Below are 24,807 nucleotides of genomic sequence, written 5' to 3' on the forward strand. Positions count from 1 at the left end.
AACACCCAGGGACTGAGTGTACCCTGGTGCCAGGCCCTTAAAACATAGAAAATACCCATTTTTAAGGTGGAAAATATTCATCAGGGACTGGCTAATGGGTCTGGAGTCTGTTCTCAGATTCACAGGGAAGTTTTGAGCTGGAATCTCCCTCTTGAGCAACTTCCCATCTCAGCTGAGTTAGTCTGCACTCAAATCTCTAACACCTCACTACCCATGACTAAAAGAATGGGATAAAAGAGGATTTTTCCAGGATACCATCAGCAGTTAGACTGTGGGTTCTTCATTCTGAAGCCATCAGAAAACATCTCTTCACTGGACCCATGAAGCTGGGAGTCACCTCCTTCCAGAAGCTCTGGCTGCTCCTCAGAAAGCTGTAGAAGTCAGCCTGGAGGCACTGTGGCCAAGTGAGTGAGGGACAGACAGCTCTCCAGGAGCAAGGAAACACTGAGGAGATACTTGGATTGAACATAGAAAGGAAAGTTTAAATAAAAAAAAAAATAAAACAGAATAACACAATTTGCAAAAGACACCAAGATTTGACACAATGCCATTGGTTACATTCCCTTTTTTCCACTCGTTATGTTCCTTTTTTGGGTTGTTTTTAACACCCTGCACTCCCCATTCCCCCAAACCAGGGGGATCACCCCATTTCTGTTCTGTAGAGGGGAAGTGGCTCCACACTCACCTTATTAATTAAGATCCTTTAAATGACTCCACCTTTCCAAGTGTGGGGTTCTCAGTTACCACCCAATAAACAGAGCAGCCATGTCCTTTAAAAAGGCCAAGTGTTTATTTTTGTAGGGAATAAAAATACCTGCAATCCAAGAGAGACTCCATGGGACAAACAGAGAGAAAGGACACAATTCTCCTCTAGACAAGATCAGCTTCAAGCAGTGCAGGAACCAAAGTGCCCCACAGAGCCCTCGGGGCACAAACTGGGGCTCATCCCCCACAAATGCCCCTCAGCAGTGACACAGACACAAACAGCAACAGGGACATTCCCAGCCAGCACTACACATGATTTTAGGGACATTCCTACAAGGATCAGGTTGGGGATGCCAAGGAAAATCCAGCCAGAGGATGGGATCCAGTGCTGAGTTACTCCAGTAGTTTCTGCTACATTAAATAGATGGAAACATAGAAATGATATAAAAACAACCCCTTGGTCCTGCCCTGCTCCTGCAGCTCCCAGGGGGTCACAGTAATTAATGTCATTACCAAACCTGCCCTAACAAATGGCCCAGTTGGCTGCCTGGACCCAAGCACAGGCTTTACCATCCCCTGCTTCCTCAGCTAATTAATCAAGTGCTGCATGATAATTAAACAAAAATAGGACATTCAGAGCAGGTTCTTCCCCCAGGGAGTGTCTGGATGTGTGTGAGGGAGGGACAGAAACAGGAACAGCCAGGAGAGATCCCTATAAAACCAAGCCCAGCCCTCAGCACAGAGCAGAGGGGGTGGGAGGAGAGGAAAACCCCTTTGGAATGTGCCTGGATATCCAGCACTGCATCCTGCCAGCAAATTCCTCTGGGCTCTGAGCCTGCCCAAGGCCAGGTCTGCTAGGAGCTGAAGGAGCCTGGAACAGGAGTTCTTCCCTTTCCATGGCTTTTCTGGGGGTGCCTCAGCTTTGGGAGCACCTCTGAGGGCTTTCTGCTCCCAGAGGCCATGGAAACAACACCCCCAGGACTGCTCCACACCAACATTCCCACCTGGAGATCCTGTGGAGCTCTGGGCACCTTCAGCTCCTGTCAAATCCCACTCTGCAGGACTGAGAAAGCTTCCTGAAGCTTCCCAGCTGCCTCCAAGCCCATCTCCTCCTCCATCCCAGGCAGGATGGCTCTGGATCAGAGCAGGTGGACTTTTATTCCAAGGAATTAACTTGGAAAGGCAATCACTAAGCACAAGAACAGACCGAGAGTAAATCAGACCTAAAAGCTTTTACAAACTGCTTTTCCTCACCCCTAAAGAGGCCATGGAGAACTAAAACTATGGACAACCCAATTATTCCCACTTTTTCCCTGCAGAGCAAACAGCACCAATTGGATTTTCTCTCCCACAGGTGACAACTGCAAAAGAAAACCCCAATTTAAGAACCCACAGAACAAAGTTCACATTTAAGACATTTCAAATGAAGCTCCACAAGTCCCTCTTGTGCTTCAGAGTAGGAGTTTTAACACAGAATATGACAGGCCTACTACAAGGTTACACCTTGTTGTAGCACAGGAGACACTGGGAAAAGGCAGGAAGCCATGGAATGTCCTGGTGAAGCCATGGAACGTCCTGGTAAAGCCCTGGAATGTCCTGGTAAAGCAGGAGCAGCTCCAGAAAAGGGAGAGTTTTCCACTAGCAGAGCTCATCTGCAGCAAATCAGATCCCTCTTCCCTCCCAGTTCTCCCAGTCACAGGAATCCAAATGGCATGATCTGCACTGCTCCAAATAAAAGCAGGATTTCTGACCTCACAAAGCACGGCTGCTCCCCTAGGAATAAAGCAGTTGCAGAAACTTTCCCCAGCAGCAGCAGATCCCCAATAGCAGTTACAGCTTCTCCATTCCTTCCACACTTCCAGGGAGCAGAGGATGCTCCAGGATGCTCCAGGAGCAGGGAACAGAGCTTTCCTGGGCAGCAGAGAATGTGAGCAGGTCCAGGATGCTCCAGAGGCAGGGAACAGAGCTTTCCTGGGCAGCAGATCCCAGCTGAACTCAGGACACTGCAAGGCTCTGAGCAGCTCCTCACTTCTGCTCTTCAAACAGCCCAGAGCTGCCACCAAAACCAAAAAGCTTCTCTTTCATTGGTTTTCAAACCATGGGCTCATGGAAAAAGAGGAAACCCTGGAATCTTTTCCAGCTCCTAAATTCCAGCATCAGCATGAAAGGCTTTTAATACTCTGCAGCCTTGGCCTGAGCCTGTACACACAAACTCCAAGAGGTTTAAAATACATTAATTTTTGGGTTTGGCTCTATTTTGCCACTGGAGTTAAAAACAGCAAGATTACTCCAAGCTTACAACACTAAGTAACCTGTGGTGGTTGTACACACTTGTAGTAACATTGGAGTTTTGTGGAGACAACCTTCTTAGGAACAAGCGAAGATTATTAAACTCCTCCAATGGCAATTCCAAAGGCAAAGCACCATACAAACATTTCCAGGAGCCTTCTGCAAGCTGGATTTGTACAATAATTAACCAATGGCACCTTTAAGTCCTTCAGTAGTCAATTAAAACCCTCTCCAGTTTTGGATCTCTAGTGAAAATTAGAGAATTTATTAAAGATATTCCAAGAACCAAAAAATAATTGGTCCTAAAAAATGCCTGTCTTGGCTTCATGTCCCATTTTCTCTCAGATTTGGGGATGGATGTTGCCCATTCCCCCCTGGAAAGAAAAGACAGGGCGTATCCATCAGTCACACCTGGGTCAGTATTTCCAGGATTTCATTTTTAATCAATCACTCTTGTAGCTCCCACTCCTTCCTTGACAACAACTTCATTTAAATCTGACAAACCCTCAATACTCAAAAACTCCCTCTTTGCCATTCCAGGCAGTGGAGAAACTCTGTGCTCTCTTTTACCTTGGATCTTTCATGTGCTTTATAAGATAGGTATTTTCTTACCCAGAACAGCCACTCAGGTTTTGGTTGGTTTTTGGACTCTGGATTTACCCAGTGATTTCACCATGGGTTAAAAGCACATGAGCAGAGTTATTGCACTTTCTGGTGTTACAATGGAATGTTTCTACTTTCACTGGAGATTGGGAAGCCTCAAATATTTTCAGTTGGCTTCCAAACTTTTTATAAAAGAGAAAAACTGATTTGAAAACTTAATGGCAGCACCTAATTGAAACAACAGCTTGAGAGCAGAGCAGCATCCTGAGCAAAGCTGCACAGGGGGATTCTGTGCAATTCAGCACAGAACAAGGACAGTGGCACAGCTTTCCTGGGGAGGGGAATCCTCCAAGCCACCAAGGCCACACCACGATCTCAGAAACGTCCTCAGGCCTTGACCTTGATAAGCAGCACCCTGAGCTTATCAGGAACACTGGCTGCTCCCAGGGCTGGAGTACAAACTCCTGGGTTTAGCCACCAGCTCTGGAATCTGATTTTTCTTGCCTGAATAACAACCCAAGTGGAACACTTTTGTTATTGACCTTTCAAAGGAAGATATTGATCCAAATTGCAGTGAGGCTGGAAAGTGACTCTGATAAAAGCAATTCTCTGTAAAAACAGGGAACTTGAGGGGAATTTTTCCCAGGTATACACCTGCACCTGGTCCTTGGGGCTGTGCCAAAGCCAAAGCTGGGAATGCTGCCCTCCTGGATTATGGAGTACTTTGGATTTATGAGCTCAGCCTCTAAGGGAGCTCCTGTTGTGCTTATAGGGAATTCTACATAAACCCCTTGTTCAATTCCTTAGCTGCTGATTCTCTGCTGATGAGTTCAAGTGCTGTTAATGATTCTCCGATTCCAGGAAACCTTTAGGCCTGAACTGTTGATAATTCCAGGGCTCAGTCTGGGAGGATGCTCCACTCTGAACCCTGTGACTCAATAGGAGAATCTCCCTCATTCCCTTTCATCCTGACCCTTTTCCATCCCCAGCCTCCACACTGGTTGATTTTCGTTTTAGATCGCTTGATTTTCTATTTTAGTTTTTCTCTCTGTGCTTTAACCATTTAATGAGTAACAGAGTAAACCTTGCCAATGAATTTGGTCACACTTTTTTATATCAAACCTGCTTTTGCTGATGCCTCTCCCAAGGATTCTTTGGGTGACCTTCAAGCACTCATTTGTGACACCCAATCCCTGGGAGAGAAGTCCTTGTTTCTTCCCAAGTTCATTGCCATGCGAGATACTGTTCATGAAACAGACATAACATCCCTAAAGTTCCCAGAATCTCAACATTCCCCAGAATCACTCAGCAAGTGATTTTATCATTTCAGGCCCCATTTCAATACTAGAACACAGCCCCATCTCTAATTGCTGTCTCATCAATGATTCCAGCTTGGCACAGAGTTACTCTCTGGCTTCAGTTTAACCAAGATCATAAAATAAGAGAGAAAAATTCCACATAAATGATCTACTGTCTTTCCTCATTTCCAATCCTCCCTCTTATCACAAATTTATCACAAATCCATGTGTTATGGGCTGGCTCTGCACTCCCATCAATAAAGGAGGCCCACAAAAGCTGGTTCTTCAAGAGGTCAGCTTGGGAAGAAGCTGCTGAACTCAGGGGAACAGCAAAAACCGTGGAGAAGCTGCAGCAGAAGAAAACCTCCTCCTAAACACTGACTACAGACAGGACCAACAGCACACTGCAAACTCCAGCACAAAACCTGCAGTGGCCTGGCTGGACAAGGACACAGTCTCAGAGAAGGCACGGGGGTTTGATTTTGTGTAACAAATATGCATAGGAAACAAAACATGAATCAGTTCTGCTACAAGGCAAGGGTCCATGCAGAGATTCATTCACAGCTAAGAAAGGTTGGGGGTTTTTTATCATTTGAAGACAGACTGATTTTTTTCTGGTTTTAAGATGACCTTGGACCACCACAGAGAACAGAGGGATTTGCACCCTTCCTCCTGCAGTTACTGCCCAGCTCCTCCAATGGAATTGGCAAGATTTCTTCCAGCCTCAAACAGCAGAGCTGGCAGGCAGCCCTAACCCTCAGAAATGCACGTGTTGCCACTGAAAGCCAAGATCCCAGGAATGCCAGGCAGGCTCCTGGCAGCTCTGCATCACCTGAGCTGCAGGAGATGTCCCCCAGCAGCTGCTCCCCCAGCCCTGCACACCCCTACTCACAGCTCAGCTGCAAATGGGGGCTGCAGCAGCTCCCCAGAGCTTCTCCCAGCAGCTCCCAGAGCTCATCCCTGGTGCTGAGCCTGCTCATTCTCCCTGGAGGCTCCGAGATCCTGGGGCTGGGCTGGGCTCTCCTTGTGCTTCTGGTGCCCCAGGGAGGGGCCATTGCTCAGCACAGGGGCTGCTCCCTCTGCACAGTCCTGAGGAGGAGTTGGGGCTTTGGCAGCAGCAGCTCCTGCCTTGAGTAAGGTGCAGCCTTTGCTGGGCAAGGGGCCGTCCAGGATAGGGAGTTTCTGCACAAGTAAAAAGGCATAAAACCAAATAATTAATACCTAGATGCCAGAGAGGGACAAAAACCAGGTGTCAACACAACAACAGCCCTGTGGTACTGCCTCTTTTCCAGCTCTGAAATCCGGCACTGAAGTAGCTGGACACAAATCCTGAAATGCCTGCCACAAACATCAGAAATACCTGGACACAGATCCTGCCATGTCTGACACAAACATCAGTGTCTCATTAAGAAAGCTGAAGTTTTCAGCATTCACATTACCCTAGCAAAGGACACTGATGTTCTTCTCACTGGTGCATTTTAAAAACTGTATTTTAATTTGTTTGGGTGTGTTTTGGGATTTTTAACACACAGAGGTTTTTGTGGGTTTTTTACCCAGCTGGTTGATTCATGTGGTTTGATTCATCTGTCATTTAGACTGCCTTGGTGTCAGTATCTCCTGACCTCAGCCAAATGATTCTGGCAGCCCCTGAAGAACAGGGACAAAACAAAGCTCCAGCACCTTGAAATAGCATCAACATGAGTTATTGTGATGCAGCTTTTAACAATGTACAGGACATACAGTATCTATGTTGGGAGTAAAAGAAGGATGGTATTCCCTCTGAAATGAAGGGCTGACTTGGATCCAGGCCCTACAATAGTGGATGGCAAAAAAATTCCCCAAAAAAACTCCACTCATATTTTTTAAACTAAAATTTTAACAGGATTCTTTTTCCTAGGAGAGATATGAAGAGGTATCTTTGCTTGCATTATTTTAAGATGTATTAAATAAATCTGCATGAATTGTCAGTATATTTACCTGATTTGATTTTATATGATGGGAAGATGGGAAATAAATGCCAATATTTAGTGGCCGATATTTATATTAAAATGCTTATATTATATATGTAAAATTTATACATATATTTCTAGAGTATATGTATAATGTATAATTTCTATATTTAATGGCCAATATTCATATGTTTATATTACAGATATGTATAATTTAATATAATTTATTTAATGTATATTTATATTATATATTTATATAATATATAATGCATAATTTTAATATTTAACAGCCAATATTTATATATTTATATATGTCTAATTTTACATAATATATTTATATTTTCTATTTTATATATATATATATTATATATTTATATATATACTTATATATTTATATTATATACATAAAATACATGTGCAATTTCTATCTTTAATGGCCAACATCTACATATTTCTATTATTATATTTAAGAGATAAGATTATTATATTTAAGAGAATATTAATGTCAGTTAAGCTTTCCACACTCCCAGGGGATCTGCCAATATTTACATAATATATATATGTATAATATTATACCATATGTGTATATTATATATACACATATATTTATATTATATATAATATATATTTATATAATACATGTAAAATTTCTATGTTAACGGCCAATATTTATATAATATATATGTATAATTCTACACCATATATTTATATTATATATATTTATGTTATATAGATAAAATACATGTACAATTTGTATTTTTAACGGCCAATATCTACATATTTCTATTATAATACTTATATGTATGGCCAATATTAATGTCAGTTAAGTTTTTCTCACTCCCAGGGGATCTGCCAATATTTATGTAATATATATATGTATAATATTATACCATATATTTATATTATATATACATATCTATATATTTATATATAATATATAAATATATTATATATAATATATATTTATATAATACATGTACAATTTCTATCTGTAATGGCCAATATCTATATATTTCCATTACAATATTTATATGTAAGGCCAACATTAATGTGAGATAAGCTTTCCACACCCCCAGGGGATATGCCGCCCTGTGCCTCACGTTTTCCAGCTCGGATGCGTTGTCCTCCAGTGTCACCTTCTGGCTCAGGCAGCTCAGCAGCTGGTCCAGCACATGCTGCTTGGGGTGCATGCCCTTGTCGAAGCGGTTGTACATGCCACACCAGAACCTCAAAAACAGGCAACAAAACCAACAGTCAGGGGCTCACTTGGACATTATTGCCAACAAATAGATGTTGGTTAATATTTTTAATAAATTGAGATTAGGAATTAATTTTAAAACCTGCCACAGCCTTGGATTATTAAATTCAGTAGCAATGGGTAATTTTTCTTCAAGTTAAAAAAACTGGCAGTAAATATTAGAATAGGATGAAAATACTTTTTTTTTTTAATAGCAGATTTACTGGAAGCTTGGGCAGCTTATCTTTCACTCCTTAGTTTTCCCCCTGGTGATGACTCATATTTTATATTTTTCAGATTCTGTGCTGCTTTAGTGTGTGGGTCTGGGCTTCATATTATGGGATGGTGAACTCTCTTCACAGATTAGGGAGACAAAACAATTTCTTCTCTATCTGGGTACCAAGGACAAATGATCCAAATCTCAGGCCCAAGAGCACAAACAACGTGGGCTGAAGAGAGAAAAACAAGCAGGATGGGACTTTGTGGGCTGGAGCTGGAATTGGACAATGAACTCCAAGGTGTAAATGGAGCAGAACTGATCACAGTGAGAGCCCCCGGGAGCGGTCGTGCATTTTGTGACCACTTTGGTTCATCTTGGGTGCAGCCCTGGCTGGACTCTGGTGCTGCCCAAGGTGGATCCATTGAGGAGATACTTTGAATAAATCCCTGCTTTATTCTTTAGCTCCATCCAGCCTCTGCTCTGGGCAGCCTTCACAAGGCATCAGCCCAACCTCCCAACTTCCATTTGCACACACAGCACTTAAAATCCTGTTTTCATCCCCCTCTCTCTCAGCAGGGCCCAGGAGTGATGCAGAAACAAAGCCTGGGAAAAACTCTGAACTGGGCACCAAAATTCTTGCTTGAAAGACTTCCTTAATATACATTAAAAAGGAGAAAAATAGTAACTTTTCAAACACTTCAATGTGACAGAGCAAGCAGTCAGGGGGTGTGTGTGGTTCAATCTGAAGTTCTGCTTTCCCTTGCCTTTCCCCACCCTCTTTTCTCAACACCAAATTACAAATATTATTTTAAATTACGGCATCTGAATCTATTTCACCTTTGCCCTGCTCCTCTTAGTTTATGCCTGAGGAATGGAGGGGAAAAGTAAAACAAACCAAAAACAGTGCAAATTTATTTGATTTAATCTGAGTTATCAATGAAAGAAGTGTCCCACTCCTTCCCCTTCTTAGCTGAGCCACTTACTGGAAACTGAAAGGTAGAGTGTTTGGCTGGAGCTCTTTGTAAGCTGTAAAGCCTCTGTACAAAGGATTTCTCAACTCCTGCTTCCTCTGTAAGAGGAAAGGCCACAGGGAATGGGTCTTCTCAAAGATTCTGGCAAGTACAAAAAACATATGATCACTAAAAAAAGCAGCAAGTGGATTAATAACTGCAGCTGTTGGGAGCAGAATTAGATTAAGGGAGCTAAGAATTGGTTTTGTGCTGGATCTGATTGATTTCATAAGCACAGGATATTAAAATGAACACTCTCCTGTCCGGAAGGGATATCTGCAAGTTATTGTTGTGCTCCACACCAAAACATCTTTTTTGGGATATAATTAATATTCTTTTCTCCCATAGGTTAAGGGTAACATTGTCTTGATAAGTGCTTATGTCCCACAATCTCCAATTCCATAAAACACACCCTTTTCCAGACATTCCAAGGGATCTGTGGCCTGCTGGCTCCAGGAACCCCCAGCTCACCTGAGCTCCTCCCTCTCCTTGTGGCAGGTGCCCAGGAAGTTGCCAAACTGGCAGGAATAAATGTGGTCATGGATCTCCAGCAGGAAGCGCTCGCTGAACTCAAAGGAGCAGGGGAACTGCTGCATCAGCTGCCACACACACTCCACAAACTGTGTGAACACAGGGGACACCTCTTTGGGGTCCCCATCCAGGTGGCCACACCTAGAGAGGTGCAAAAACCAGAATAAATCTTCTGTCACCCACCACAAAACGTCCCTTTGCCATCAGTTTTCTTCCAGGTCAGGTTTACACCTTGAACTTGGCAAAGTCCTGAGAAAGTGGCAGAGATCCTCTCCCAGGGATGGCTGCAGGAGAATTACCAGGTCTGCCTGGAGCACTGTGGATGGGACAGAGTGGGGTCACCATCCCTAGAAGTGCTCAAGAGATGTGTGGATGTGGCACTTGGGGACATGGGTTAGTGCTGGGTGCTGGCTCAACTTCATGATTTTTTTTTTCCCAACCTTTGTGATTCTGTGATTCCATGATTAGCACTCCTCAAATAATAGAATTTTACAGGTAGGAAAACACCTAGAATTCAAGCCTTGATTTTATAAAGCAATAAAAACACAGTCATGAAATAGCAGCCTTAGCAGACCCTGGCTCTATGTCACCAATGCCAATATTTTCCCAATGCATTCTCCTCTTCATTTCAATTTTTCATGAGATCCCCTAAACCTGTAGACAGTTTTGGTTTCATTCCCCCATGGGAACATGCCCCTCTCACCTGTGTGAGAACTTGTGGCCCATTGCAATCCACTCCTTTTCTACCAGGACCTGCAGGTTGAAAACAGGGATTAAGAAAAGAGCATTAATTTGGTTAAAAAAGGAAAATGAAACCTTTGCTGTTAAAGCCTAAAAAGCTGACAACCTGCTGACCCTATTGCTATAAATATATCCCCAGAAATCAATGGGAACTGTGATTTATAGATTATCCAGTTACCAAGGCAATGGCCCTGCTGGAATCAGAACTCATTTCAAAACTATCATTTTTGAGAGAGTTTCTAAGTTGTTAAAATCATAATATATAAATATATTGAGCTCAAAGAATGAACAGCTTAATATTACACTGTGCTATTTAATCTGGAAAAGAGTGTTGTGATATTCAGCAAAATAAATCAGCAACTGGAGTTCAACAAATGCTTAACAGACAAAAAGAAATATATGAAGTACAGCTGCATAATGAGGAGTTCAGGATAAAATCTGAACAACTATGTGGCATTTTTTAAATAGATGCCTGTAGTTATAGAAAATAGTAACTGTTATAATCTGTTTTCCTTACAGATAAATAAGATAAAATAATCAGTTTTCCTTACAGATGTCTCACAAGGAACCACATGACTGAAGCTGCATCCATCATTACTTTGCTGGATCATACCTACAGATAATTCCTGCTATCATCATCCAGATTAAGAGGAGGAAGGCAGAAACTCACAACAGAGTTCTTAGAAAACTTCATTTAAATTGCTGTTTGAATTTTTCCATTCCTTGCCCTGCTGATGAATTCATTTAGGAATAACCCCATGTCAGGGGACTTGTGCCTACAAACCATGAGGACAGACAGGGATGTGTCTGTGTCACTGCTCCTGCTCCTGAGCGAAATCCTGTTCTCAGTTCAAGCAGGATTGTTCAGAGACAAAGCCCAGGCAGATGTTTCATGTGCTGATGGAATTTTAATTGTTAAAAGACTGCAGTATAATCCAGTAACAAAAATAGAAATCATAAAACCAGCATGGAATGCAAAGAAACAGTCCTGGCACTGAAAAAAGCAAAATCTGCATTGTTCTGATTTCAGAGATTCTTTCAAGGAGCTTTCCTGAGACAGAGCAACTCTTCAGGTATTAAACCAGAGATGAATGGAAAAAAACATCACAGACTGCCCTGAATTCATGCAGGGATGGCTGCAAATGAAGAAAAAGCCTGCACTAGAAGCAAACAGCCAAATGAAAATGAAATGGCTTTTTAAAAGGTGTGAAATGATGCAGATTTGACTGATGGACAGGGGACAGGGCTGGGTTCACCCAATTTCAAATCCCAGCAGAGAAGAGACTTGCAGGACAAACTCCTCCAGCACTTTTTGGTGGATTGCTGCCAGAGCTGCATCCTTTGTTGAGATCTCTCATTAGTGGCTGCCATGTAGACATTGCAGGAAACAAGGATGTGGGTATTGTCAATCAGCTGCTGCCATGCTGCTCACAGTAATTCCAGCTCGTTACAGAACCAAAGCTGCTTTATGTAGGTCACCTATACTTGTCCCGGCAAGTGGCCTGAGCCCTTCCCCAGGGCCTGCTGGCACTGAAATTGCAGCATGTCCTTACCATGAAGCCTTTGAAGGTCCTGTAGAAGGGGTCCAGGAGGAGGCTGGCCAGGGAGCAGACCTGGGCCGTGCGGTCCCAGCCGTCGGAGCAGTGCACCAGTACGCTGGCCCTCTCCTCCCTCACAGCCTGCCAGGGACACAGCACAGAGCTCAGGGAAAGGCTGTCCCTCCCCTGCACCACCCCAACACCCCGGGGGAGTTGTGGTCATGCCTCCTCTGGCCTGTGGAAATGCACTAGTCCATCAAGAGAAGCCCCAGCTAGAGCAAAGTGCTGCAGAAGGCTGGTAAAAAACAGCCCCTGTGATCTCTGGAAGGCCAAGGATTCCCAGGCTCTTCCTCTGAGGAAAAAATTTGGTGGATGAGTAAAAAACAGTTGGACACCCATGGCTTAGAACTTCAAGATAAATCAGAAGAGTTGATCCCAACTTCCCCCCATCCCATCACTTTTTGCCACTTAGGGCAGGAGAGAAATAAAAGTTTCTGGCTCGTGACATGGGTAAATTGTGAGAGACAACCAACGTTTACTACTCACTCCTCTCACCACACACTTCCTGCACACCCTGTACTACTCCTGAGTGACTTCCTTCCTTCCTTCTGCCTGACCTGCAAAGCCACCAGCTCTGCAGAAATAAGGACTGTGTTGAATAATCAAACTTAGTGCCCACATCACATCAAACCAGGAAAAAATAAAACAGTCAAAACAATCCCTCAATTCAAGCAGAGCAGTGGATGAATAACGAGCACACGGTCAGTTGTTTGCACTGCTATATAGAAAGGTTTATAAAGGTCATTTATTCACATTTTGTGATCTTATGTTTCAAATGAGCTCTAATAAAGCCCTGGTACAATACATGACACAGGACTGGTATTTGCCCAGCAGCTGCACGACCCAACATTTTTGGAGAGATTAAGCCAACCTGAACAACACCTTCTCTTCAGAGCCACCTTCCCAACCTTGCAGCAGTCCCCAGCACAGCAGGAGGCACTTTGGAATGCAGCTGGAGAGCAGCTTTACCTTGGCCAGGAAGACACCTGCATCCATCACAGCCTTGATGTGCCGTAACCAGCCCGAGTTCTCCAGCCCCGTCAGGAAATCGCTCATGGAGGGGGACTTCATCTCACACACTGGGAGCACACACAGAGAGTCAGAACAGCATCCCCTGCACCTCCTCATTATCCCCCTGAAAATTTTAACTGCTTGCAGCAATATCCTGTCTAAAGGACACACTAATGGTTGTGTATCTAAAATTCGTAACTAAAAAATCGCTCGTTTTCCGAGAATTTGGGCCTCTGGAAATCTCTTCCTTCTCTTTGTTTAAATGGTAACTCATTATTTATTCAGCTGTGTTTCTTCCAGCAGTGAGCTGTAACTTCACCCTAAATCACCACTACATCTACAACCACTCACTCACTTCCCAAAGATTTGAAGTTATTTCTCTCTAATTTAGAGACAGAAATAACATTTCTTGAAGGCAACTCAGCTGCTCTAATGAAATCCAGCACAGAAAACACTTAGAGCAATAAAGTTTAGAACAGTCCATAAGCCCCAGTGAACAAGATTTTATCACTGTTGGAGAAGAACATGGGAGCAAGCAAGTTTTTATTCTGCCTCTTCTCCCACCACAAAATAAATCTGCCAGGAAGAGGCAACTGAGGACTCAGAGTTGTAATCAGGTCACTCTTTTGGGTGGGAGCAGTCCCATTTTTGTCCAAGATCACCATGGATCCTGCAGGGCCACCCAGGAGCACCAATTACCCAACTGTTTTGAAAAAAGATTAGCATTATGGTGGTTATTAAAATATTAAACTCCTATTTTGGATGACAGCACGTGAATTGCAAAATTGTCCAAAATTCTATCAATGAAACTCTGGGCCTCATTACCCTCTTGATCCCCAAAGCTCAGGTGACTCTTTCGCCCTGCTTTGCATTCTTCCCTATGATCACAATGAGCTTAATTACTCTACATTTTCATATATTTATATATTAAAACATTAATACATTTTAAAGGAGTTTGGTTAAAAGGAATCAGAAATAAATGAAAAGTTAGAACTAAGTATGTATGAGACTCAAGTCTTTGGAAGATCATGCATTTCAACTCAGAAATACTGTTAATACTCCAAATATAGCAAACCCCAAAAAGCATTTCTGAACAACCTCTGTAGGTTTTCTTTCAATAACTCATGAAGCAACAATCACTGTCTTAGCTATAAAATGTAATATTTCTCTAACCTTTTTCTATTAACTTGGCACATTCATCAAGGAATGCTTTTAGTATTAGTTGCAATTTTTGAACCACTATAAAATCAAGCACAAGAACAAAGAAAATGTCAAGCAGGAAAGCATTTTAACAGCATTAATACTTTCAGCCACCTGAATGCAGCAAACAAAGCAAGATGCTGACTTTGCTTCCATCAGAACACATTTGTACATGGAACATTTGGATATTTGGCAGGAAGTTCTGTCCAGGGGGGTAAGAAAGACAAACCCCTCCCAGGGCTGTACCCACCTTCCAGCAGTTTCTGCAGGCTGCTCCTCATCACATGGATGTTCTCGATGCCAATGAATTTAAAACGAATGTTTTCATAATTATCTTCATTCTCATAGCCCTTCCCAGCAGCTCTGTTGGCCATGGCATTCAACTGGCAATTCAAGGAGCAGAAGAGAAAAGAAAGAGAAAATCACAACAAAATTCAGAGAGGCTGTTTTGCAAGTCCTTTGTTTTAAACCTCTCAGAAAATGTACTGGACAAAGCTGTTACTCAGCTGTAGTTCTCCACCTCCCAGACAGTTCTTTCAGCTGTTTCATTAAAATTACTGCAGTTCATTAGACAGAGGCTCATTAAAACCTGCTTAGGGTAGTATAAACCCCCAGTTTCTGCTATCAGAGACACTAAACCTGCCCTAACTGTGAGTTTACCTAAAGAAATTCAGACAGGCACAGGAAAGCAATTTTATCATTTTTACATACATGGTGGTATAGAAATAGTAAGAGAATCCCCAATTTTCACAAACATACACGCACAGAGGAAATTAAGCCACCTGAGGGAAACATGGAAACATTCAAGTTGAGCAGAAAGAACAAAGCAACTGCAAGAGAGAAGCAGAAAATAAGCCACTTGCTCTAACAATCCCCAAACCAGTTCAAGAGCTAGCAGGACAGCTTTGGTGGGGACAGAAAACAGTGCAGCTCAACCTCCCCAACCCTTATCAATTTGGGCAGCTTTTGGGAGAGAAGAGTCAGATATGGTGCAGACAACTTTAGAACTGTAAAATAACCCCAGTGCCTCAGTTCTGCCAGAGTGGGACAGGTTGGCTTAGAAGGAGAAGTGTCACCAGTTAAAAATTCTCCCCTTGTCACCAAACGCTTTAGCACAAATTGACACCAATGAAGGATTTCAGTGGCACATCTCTGCCACTGGCAGCTGTCTGTACCAGAAGAAATGCAAATATCTTTGCAGAACAGGGTATCTCTAGGAAATGTCACACTAAAAGTCAAAATACACACTGGAGCAAGATGTGAAACACTCCCTACTCTCCCCCAAAAGACTTTTTCTTTCTTCCCCTTGCCATAGTTTAACTAAACTTGTAGTTTATATAAAATAGAAGTTTATGTAAATAACTGCAAGATCTGAACAGTGAAGCAGGTTGTCAGAAAGCTCAATTTTCAAATAATCAGAGCAATTAAATCTTTGCATTTAAATAATTGTGTGTTATGAAAATCCTTGTGTTCTAATTGGCTTCTAAAAAGACTCCTAACCCGTGTGTTTACAAGAGAATTGTTAGAATTGGTTTCTAAGATCAGTTCCTCAAGATGACAGTCATTAAAATTTTCATTTTTCAAATATTTCCTTTCAAATAAACCCTCAGCTCTCAAGTTCTAGCCCCAAATAGCGGGGTTGAGTTGTATTAAGCTCCATCATGAATCTTATTTTTAAAAGGAAAAAAAAACAAAGGGAGGGATTGCTTTTCACAGCTCCACTTCCTCCCAGATCTGCCAGTAAAAGCACCTCAGCCTTGTGGAACTGGATCCTGAGGCTTCTCTCCAACTCCACTTCCAGTTCTCTCTTTTATCCTTTAGGACTCTGCAGGGAAATGCTTCACTGTCCCAGCCAGGTTCACAACTGTCAGTTCCAGCAGGTCATCCTGAACACAAACCTCAAACCCAGGATACTCCAGGAGGCAAAAATCCTCAGGATCACTTCACATTCCAGTTGTACACCCTGAACCAGGAGCTCAATCCCACATTCCTGCTGCAGGACCGACCCAGAATTGTGACAGAATGAACTGGAAACAGCACTGCAGACCCAGACAAGAGATTTAAAAGCAGCTCAGAGCCCATGGAGGTACCTTTGGCCTCGTGTCTACAACATACATGAAGGGGCAGCCGGGGTTGGCCTCTCGGATGGCCTGGAGCATCTGCTCGTCCTCCAGGCAGCGCGCGCTGAACCCGGCCAGGGGCTGGCTGCAGCGGCACAGGGCGGCCTGCAACACACACAGAGTCACCCGGGCTCCACTGTCCTCCTCCTGCCCCAAAGCCCTCTGGCCTCACAGCTTCAGCCTCTCCTCCTGCCCCACACCCCGCAGAGTCACAGCTGAACTGTCCTCTGTGCTCCTTCTGAGGAGCTGCTGCTGTGGTGGACGCACACTGGGACATTCCACAAAGCAACAACTTTGGGGAACTTGGAGTAGTGAACTTGGAGGGTGAAGAGGCTCCACCTGCTCTGCCTGATGGTCACCACTCCAAATGTCAGCAGTTCACGGAATCCCAGAATGGCTGGGTGGAAAGGATCTTAAAAATATCTCATTCCATCCCCTGCAATGGGCAGGGACACCTTCCACTGCCCCCAGGTGCTCCAGCCTGGCCTTGGGCACTGCCAGGGATCCAGGGGCAGCCACAGCTGCTCCAGGCACCCTGTGCCAGGGCCTGCCCACCCTCCTAGGAAACAATTCCTTCCCAATATCCCATCCATCCCTGCCCTCTGACAGTTTAAAACCATCCCCACTTTCCCTGTCATTATGCTCCTGTATAAAAGTCCCTCTCCCTCCTTTCCATGAGCCTCCTGAAAGTACTGGAAGGCAGCAATTTCTCATGTTTTCCATTTGGTTTCTATTTCCAAACCATTCTTCTGAGTTTTCCTTATCAGTTGTTGCTGTTGCACATTCAGAGCAGCACTGGGTGTATTTTAAGGAAATTTTATTAGTTTCCAGCACAACTCCAGGCAGTGCCCAGGTCAAGGCACACTTCCTCAGGAAAACAACAATTTGGCTGTGACTGAATTTTCCTAACATCAGCATCTAAAACACTGCTGAGGCAGCAAAGTTTACAAATTTACATTCTAGTCTTCTCTGGAAAAAAAAATGAAACCTTCACTTATTCTGAACTAGTGGGGATTTATTTCAGGGTGATTCCTCCTCTTAAATACTAAGAAAATCCAGCCAAGTCAACATATAACTTGATAAAACATTATTCAATATAGCTAAAGAGGAGATTAAAAAACCCCACATCAGAAGGAATTGCTGAAAGCTGATTAAGAAAAAAATCCGAAAAGGAAGCTTGGGAAGTCTGTGCTTTTGGCAGAGCTCTGGATGCATTCCAAGTGTTTGCCTTCAGCTCATTCTGTGACTCAGAATGAAAGCCATTAAGAGAAGTACAGTTCTCAAAGGCCTCACATCTAATAATTATCTTATTCTTTCCTTTCATTAGAAGGGAATTGGACAAAAAGGAGAGCCCTCATTCCCCCCAAGCAGCAGGCAGTGAAGCACTAACATTGTTTTCCTTGTATAAGTAAGAAAGCACCGGAATCCGCCCTCGGCTCCTGAACCTTGAACTTCCCATCACCACAGCCTTGGTGGCAGCTCGAGGCACCACAATCTCAGGAGGGTATGTGCTGCAAACCTGAGAGAGAACAGAGAAAAAAAACCCAGATATTGCTCCTGAGCACTTCAAAATTAATGAAAAATTCATCTTCAGCTTATTAGGTTACAAGGTATTCAGGAAAGCAAGGCAGGAAACAATCAGCTCTGCAGCTGAACCTAAAAACTAGACTGCACAAAGCAGATTCAAAGAAGTTCTTTAAATCCAGAAATGTGATGGAAGTTTCTAAATTAAATTCACAGAATAGGTTGGGTTGGAAGGGACATTAAAGCCATCCCAATGCCTGCCATGGGCAGGGACACCTTCCACTATCCCAGGCTGCTCTAAAGCCCCATCCAACTTGGCCTTGGACACTTCCAGAGATCCAGGGGCAGCCACAGCTTCTCTGGGAATTCTATTCCAGGGCCTGCCCACCCTCACAGCCAAGAATTCCTTTCCACAAAAGATAAATTAACTCAATTTAATAAGCTTTCTCTAAATGTTATGCAACTTGAAAGGCACTTCCAGCACTCAGGTTGAATCCTCAGAAAGCAGCTGCATCCTTTCTCCTCAAACAAGCGCAGTCTTTGCAGCATGGACTTCAAAGATAAGCTGCTCTCCAAGCCTGGCTTTACATCAGGCCTGACAATTCTAAAACACAGGCTGGAAACTGTGAGGAAACTCTAAAGAATCTGAGAGTTCCACTGCAGCAAGCAGAGCCTCTGAGTGATTAATGATTTGAGATGGCCACAGCAGCTACTGGAAACAGCACCTCTCACATCACAGCTCAATTCAGGCCCCCACAGGCAGAGGCAGGTAAAACTGGCAGTGACCTCTGACAGCACAAGCTTGTATTTCTTCAACCCACAGCTTAAAGTAAAGAAAGTTACCAGGGAAAGGGATTCAGGGTTATAAATATGTTGGTGTCTTCCTTGGAGTTGCTTGCCTTGCTTTTCAACAGCCAGGTCTGACTGCACACAGCCCCAGAGGAAACAAAAAGGGAAACAACGTGGAGCAGGATTTTGAACAAGCTTGCTGACAAATGCTTTTGTTTCATCTTGTTTAGATCCAAGTTGGCCTTTCAGGGAAAATAAGAAAATAACAGCAGCAGGCAGCTCAGACTGAAATGACAGAGGGCCCTCAGGTAGCAGAAGATCCAACTGAGAAAGCAAAAAAACCTCTGTTTTCCACTGCTGTTTTTCCCTTCCTTCCTTCTTTCCCTAGTCCCTCTCCACTCTGCCTCATTTCCCACCAATCCAAACTGCTGCTATTTCCTTCTCTCCTCCACATCTGTCACCAGCCAGGTGGGACAGGCCTTGGAAATACCAAAAGCAGCTCAGGGTACTTGAAGCTTTGCCTAACAGATGGGTTGACATTTCTGCAGAAAAACAAGGCTCCCTTGCCAGGGGGAATCAAACACAACAAGGTGACTCTCCTGGAGCATCATCATCTGCAACTCCCCATCAAGATGATGTGCTTTGACTCGGAGCTCCTTCCTCCCCAGAGGTAGCAGCAGAGCTGTCATTAATAACAACAAGGAGATAGTGCATGGAATGGCTCCTCTGGGCAGGAATTACCTCATAGTCCTTATTAATATCTGTTATCTCCCAGGAGTCGTTGGGAATTCCCATGCGCTGGTAATCCAATTTCAAATCAATCAGTTTCCATCCCATCTCCCGGCTCTCTTTGGACATTTTAGGATTGTAAGAGAAAGCATAAAGTTCTTCGGGTTTCACTGGGAAGGAGAAAGAAAAAGATCAACAAGTTAGAGATGCAAAGACATCCAGGGAGGCCAAAACTTCTGGAAAGCAATGACTGAGTGCTACAGAGGAGTATTCAAAGTATTTAAGACTTCTCAGCCTTTTACAGATTTTTGGTTTGGGATAGTACCAAGTGCTGAAATTCATCCTAAAATCCTCAGGAATTTCCAATACTCAGTTCCCAAACACAGGGAGATACATTAAGTCTAATGAAGTGTTTTAGCCCAAGTTGGAAGAAGTAATTTCTCCTAAGATAATGATTTTGTCCTGAATTCCTGAATGTAGTAAGCATGTTAGATGGGATTTATATCATAGCCATTAAGCCACACATGAAAACATGGATTAAAAGTTCTGTTTTCTGTGGAAAGTTCATACAACAGCTCCTGCACACCTCTAAGGTCATGGCTCAGCAACAAATTCTGAGACTGGAAAACTTGAGGGATGTCTGGAATATTGTTGTCAGCCCAACAAAGGATTCAGACTGGCCCATTTACCACCCCAACCTCTTTCCCTCTCTTCACAAAATGCAAATCCAACCAACAACTCATCCAGCTGATTGCCAAGGCAGCTCTAGAGACAGAGGGAAACCTTTCAGAGGCTGATAAAGCATCTGGGTACTGAGCAGGTAACTCAGAGCTGTCCATCACACATGTGCAAATCACCAGTAATGATGTGCTCTGCCAAAAATCCATGAAAGGAGCACACTCAGACATCTTAAAACAACAAAAATGCACTGTTACAATCCAGAAGCAGAAGAAAAGAAAGAGCTACAGCATTTAGACAGTTAAGTAGAGACCAAAGGAAACTGGTGTAAGCCCCTGCAGTGACACCTCCCGCGCTTCAGGCACTACCCAAACCTCCAATTTTTGAAACCCCAAAGAGCAGTGACAGCTTTTAAATGTAACACCACAAACCTACCAGCTACAGCATCACAGGCAGAATTTCAGAACTAAGAAAACTCCAAAAAGCACAAGGGGTTGCTGGGAGTACACACAGGCCTTAATATCAAATTGAAAAACATCTAAACTCAGCAAAGCACATTTCTCCTACAGGATTTCCAGCCCAGGCCTCCTTGCTCTGAAGGCCAGCAAGAAGTTGCCTGGTGCCATTAATTCCCCTGCCTCAGCCTGGTGACACCATCACAAATTGCAACTACAAATGACAGCCTTGTAATAACACAACTCCAAATACAGGTTCCAGCATCCCAAAAGCAGAGGCTGCCAGAGGCAGAAGCCAGGTAGGAGCTCAGTGGAATGCTGTCCTGCAAGAAAAGCCTGAAGATTCATCCATGCTGGAATAAAAAGCTGGAGCTAGAAGAGAACACAGGCTTTTGAGGATGTCTGGCTCACACTGCAAGAGTGACTCCAAGTCAGGGCAGGGTGAAGCACAGGCTTCACTGAGCAAACACAGCAGAGCAGCCTAACCACGCTGCTGGAAACACAGCCAAGATGCCAATTTGTGGGATTTGGGAATTCTGTGAATGCCTGGATCAGCTGGAAAGGGCAGAACTGCACACAGCCAACAGCTGGGTGACACAAGGGACTGACAGTGGCCAGGTTTGGGATATGAACTTTACACAGCTCTCCAGAAGTTCCTCATGGGAGACCACATCACTCCCACAGCCAGAGAGTGACAGAATCACAGAGAGGTTTGGGTTGCAACAGCTCATCCAGTGCCACCCCGGGACACCTTCCACTGTCCCAGGCTGCTCCAAGCCCCAGTGTCCAGCCTGGCCTTGGAACTTCGAGGGATGCCATGGCTTCTCTGGGCACCCTGTGCCAGGGCCTCACCATCCTCACAGGGAAGGATTCCTTCCCAATAGCCCACCTAACCCTGCTCTCTCAGTGTGAATCCATTTCCCCTTGTCCTGTCACTGCAATCTCTCTCCATCTATCTTGGCTCCCAAGACTGTGTTAGTTTGGAAGCAAATGTCCTGCTCCACAGAGCTCAGCTCCCTGCGCCCTGCCATTGTCTCTGGTGCTGGAAGCTGATTCTGATCCCACTCCCTCCCTCCCAAACCCAAGCGTGGGACAGCAGAGTTTTCCCAGGGCTCAGCTTGGAGCATTCCAGAGATTCCCAGGACACATTCCCAACCCCAGCACCTGGCTGGGAGAGCTTGAGCAGGGAGGTGAACACATCGTGGCAGTCCCTCTCCTGCCCAATCACAAAGTGAGCCACGTGGAAGTTCTTGCAGTGGATGAGCAGGGGGTACCCAGCCGTGGTCAGGGGCAGCTTCTCCACACTGGAGATGTGGTGGTGCAGGATCTGGAGAAAAGGGAACAAACAACATTTGTCACTCATAAAGCTGTGGGCAGTGCAAGCAGGTAGGAAATTTTTCTAATACAATCAGCTGTTTATGCTTCCTGCAGCTAAGGAGCAGCAGGAAATGAGTTTATTGGTGACATCAAACAAACTGCACCCAAAACCCAGGGAACTAAAGCAGGACTGAAAAACCAGAGATTTACAAAAATTGCTTTCAGAGACAGATGTGCAGCTCAGTTTACCTGGTGCACTTTGCTTTCCTTTCACCTCCATATGAAATATATTCTGTCATTCCCATTTCACTTTAGAATTAACAAAACAGGCTCATTTCAGGATAAACCTGCACTTCTAAAAGCTGCAAATTCATGTTTAATGGTCTTGTATTTGAGTTTTAGATACAAAATTACAGAAGTTTTTTACATTCCTTGAACTAACACCAATTCCATGAGTGAACTCTATCAAGTCACATCACCATTGTGCTCATTTCCTTCCAAACCAGCTGTTTTTGGAAAGCACTTGGTATTAAAATGCTCTAAAAGACCACTACAGCTCTGGAATTCCCAAACCTGCTCATTCTGAAAATGAGAGCATTAAGTTCCAGGACAAGGGGGAATGGCTTCCCACTGCCAGAGGGCAGGGATGGATGGGATATTGGGAATTAGGAATTGTTCCCTGGGAGGGTGGGGAGGTCCTGGCACAGGGTGCCCAGAGCAGCTGTGGCTGCCCCTGGATCCCTGGCATTGCCCAAGGCCAGGCTGGAGCACCTGGGATAGTGGAAGGTGTCCCTGCAGGGGATGAAATGGGACGATCCTTCAAGTCTCTCCCCAGCCAATCCATCCTGTGACCTGAAGCAGCTTTTCCAGGTGTGTTTGTAGCCCACCATACCCATGTTTCCTTCCTGACTTCAGCAGAGGCATCCACGTAGATCAGGTGTGTGGCTGTCAGGTACAGGGTCCCGCTCGCTGCCTTCCTGCTGGCATAGCGATCCAGCAACTTCACGTTTTCCACCTGCAGCAGGAACACAGCATGAAAACACCACAGAATCCCAGGACTGCCAGGCTGGAAAAACCCTCTGGGACCATCGAGTTCAGCCTGTGCCTAATTCCCACCTTGTCACCCAGCGCACATCCACTTGCTCCTCAGACACCCCCAGGGATGGGCACTCCAAACCTCTCTGGCAGCCCCTCCCAAGGCCTGACCACCCTTTCCACTGAGAAATTCCTCCAAGTCCAGTTTTGATGGAAGCACTGACTAAACACCTGTTGAACTCCATTCTTTCAGTTTCTAATACACAGCTCATGAAGCAAGACAGAAAAAATTTTAAGTCCCCTCTGCAACACCAAGCCAGCCTTACACCATAAACTCAAATTATTTCTCCAAGAATTAAAGCCATTAAAGGTTAAGCAAACAGCTGTGGTTCAGCACCAGCAAACCCTAACAGGATTACTGGATTTGTAGCCAAGATGATCGCAGTTTGTTACTGTGTGAGGCTGCAGAAATAGCAAGACAAAGAACTGCAAAGGAAAGGCTTGCCAGTGCTCAGGGTGATCAACATGTTGCTCTGAAAGGAACAGCCGTCTCCAGTCTGACTTCCCACTGCTCATTCCTTGTTAGTAGCTACTTCTAACTCACTTCCTGGCCTCCAAGAGTATTTCATAAACCACACCAAGCTAATTAATAAAAAACAGCTTTAAAGAACTCAGCACAGACATAATAAATATGTTACAACACTGGATTGATTCTTCTCCTGGCCTATTTGCTGCCTAATGAATGCAGATAGAATTTTTATTTCACTGTTAAGCAGAAATAATAAGAAAAAATAATTGGATGGACAATGAAAACAAATGTTTTAGCAGTAAATGATAGATTAGTTCTGGGTATTGAATGTGCGAGCTTCCTTATATCTCAAGTACACATGGAAAATCTCAGCAAATAAACTGGAGAGCTGAGGCCTGGGCTCGGTGTCCTCTGGCAGGTGGTGTTTTTCAGCAGATATAACTATCAAATACAATATTGCCCTTTTCAGGGCACTACAGACATGCAGGACCAGCAGAGCACCTCAGAGCAGGGGTTAAAGAGCATCCCCAAATTAACGTCCTACAGAATAAAACGAGTAACAATAACCTTCACTGCAGCGAAGGATAAAATTAAATTATCAACTGCTGCCCGAATAAATGCAATTCCTTTTAGTACAGCATTCCCGGAGCCCCTGTTTGACTTAATTCAATGGGGGGGGGGGGGGGGGGGGGGGGAAGCCCCATTTGGTTCACTCCATGGGACTGAGAGGAATCTCCGCGCTTTGACAGAAAGGAAACATTCCGGAATTGCCCCTAAACCACCTGGGGTTCTGCCCACCACTGCAACCCCCTCCCCACAGAGCGCCGGAGCCACCAACACCTGCGGACCGCCGCTGTGACCCCCCCACCCGCAGCCCCGAGGGCTGTTCCGCGGCGGGGGAGCAGGGGGAGCAGCAGCGGGGAGCGGGCCGGGGCCGCGGGCGGCGAGGTTACCTTGGGGGTGCTGATGTGCTCCATGGCCACCCGGCCCCGCCGTGAGGGGCCGCCCCGCCGCCATCAGGCCTCGCGCGCCCCGCCCCGCCCCGCCCGCCTCGCGAGAGCCGCGCGCCAGCGCCGCCATCTCGGCTGAGGGCAGCGCCCGGCCGGTGCCGCCGGCCTGTTCCCGGAGAGCGGGGAATGTGCCCGGAGAACCGGGAATGCGCCCGGGGAGTGTGCCCGGAGAGCGGGGAATGTGCCCGGAGAACCGGGAATGCGCCCGGGGAGTGTGCCCAGAGAGCCA

General features: G+C 44.7%; 1 protein-coding gene across 4 annotated transcripts; it reads right to left on the reverse strand.

The window, feature by feature from the left end:
• Positions 1-385: 385 nt before the first annotated feature.
• Positions 386-24,571, reverse strand: MTMR8 (myotubularin related protein 8). 4 transcript variants are annotated; one of them, XR_008439344.1, is made up of 15 exons: positions 24,522-24,571; positions 22,897-23,019; positions 21,852-22,014; positions 19,567-19,724; positions 17,903-18,031; positions 16,483-16,617; positions 14,643-14,775; positions 13,151-13,260; positions 12,137-12,262; positions 10,546-10,595; positions 9,783-9,983; positions 9,285-9,413; positions 7,945-8,071; positions 5,788-6,077; positions 386-455 (listed from the first exon to the last, which is right to left on the reverse strand). XR_008439344.1 is itself a non-coding variant. In XM_053990017.1 (14 exons), the coding sequence occupies exons 1-14, from the start codon at positions 24,543-24,545 to the stop codon at positions 5,850-5,852; spliced, it is 1,836 nt and encodes a 611-aa protein (XP_053845992.1). In that variant the 5' UTR covers positions 24,546-24,571; the 3' UTR covers positions 2,806-5,849. The 4 variants fall into 4 exon arrangements, 2 of the variants coding, with proteins under 2 accessions (XP_053845992.1, XP_053845993.1); XR_008439343.1 differs by lacking the exon at positions 386-455 and adding an exon at positions 4,451-4,525; XM_053990017.1 differs by lacking the exon at positions 386-455 and having other exon boundaries at positions 2,806-6,077.
• Between the last annotated feature and the right edge of the window lie 236 nt (positions 24,572-24,807).

The sequence above is a fragment of the Vidua macroura genome, chromosome 14, assembly GCF_024509145.1.
Source record: "Vidua macroura isolate BioBank_ID:100142 chromosome 14, ASM2450914v1, whole genome shotgun sequence".
In the NCBI taxonomy this organism is placed as follows: domain Eukaryota; kingdom Metazoa; phylum Chordata; class Aves; order Passeriformes; family Viduidae; genus Vidua; species Vidua macroura.

Excerpts from the sequence above, each read along its gene's own strand:
- MTMR8 (XM_053990017.1), bottom strand. The coding sequence starts at position 24,545 with ATGGAGCACATCAGCACCCCCAAG. Across the intron at positions 22,015-22,896 it reads AAGTCAGGAAGGAAACATGG|ATCCTGCACCACCACATCTC; the intron begins GTATGGTGGGCT and ends CCTTTTCTCCAG. Across the intron at positions 9,984-10,545 it reads GGCCACAAGTTCTCACACAG|GTGTGGCCACCTGGATGGGG; the intron begins GTGAGAGGGGCA and ends GCACCTCTCTAG.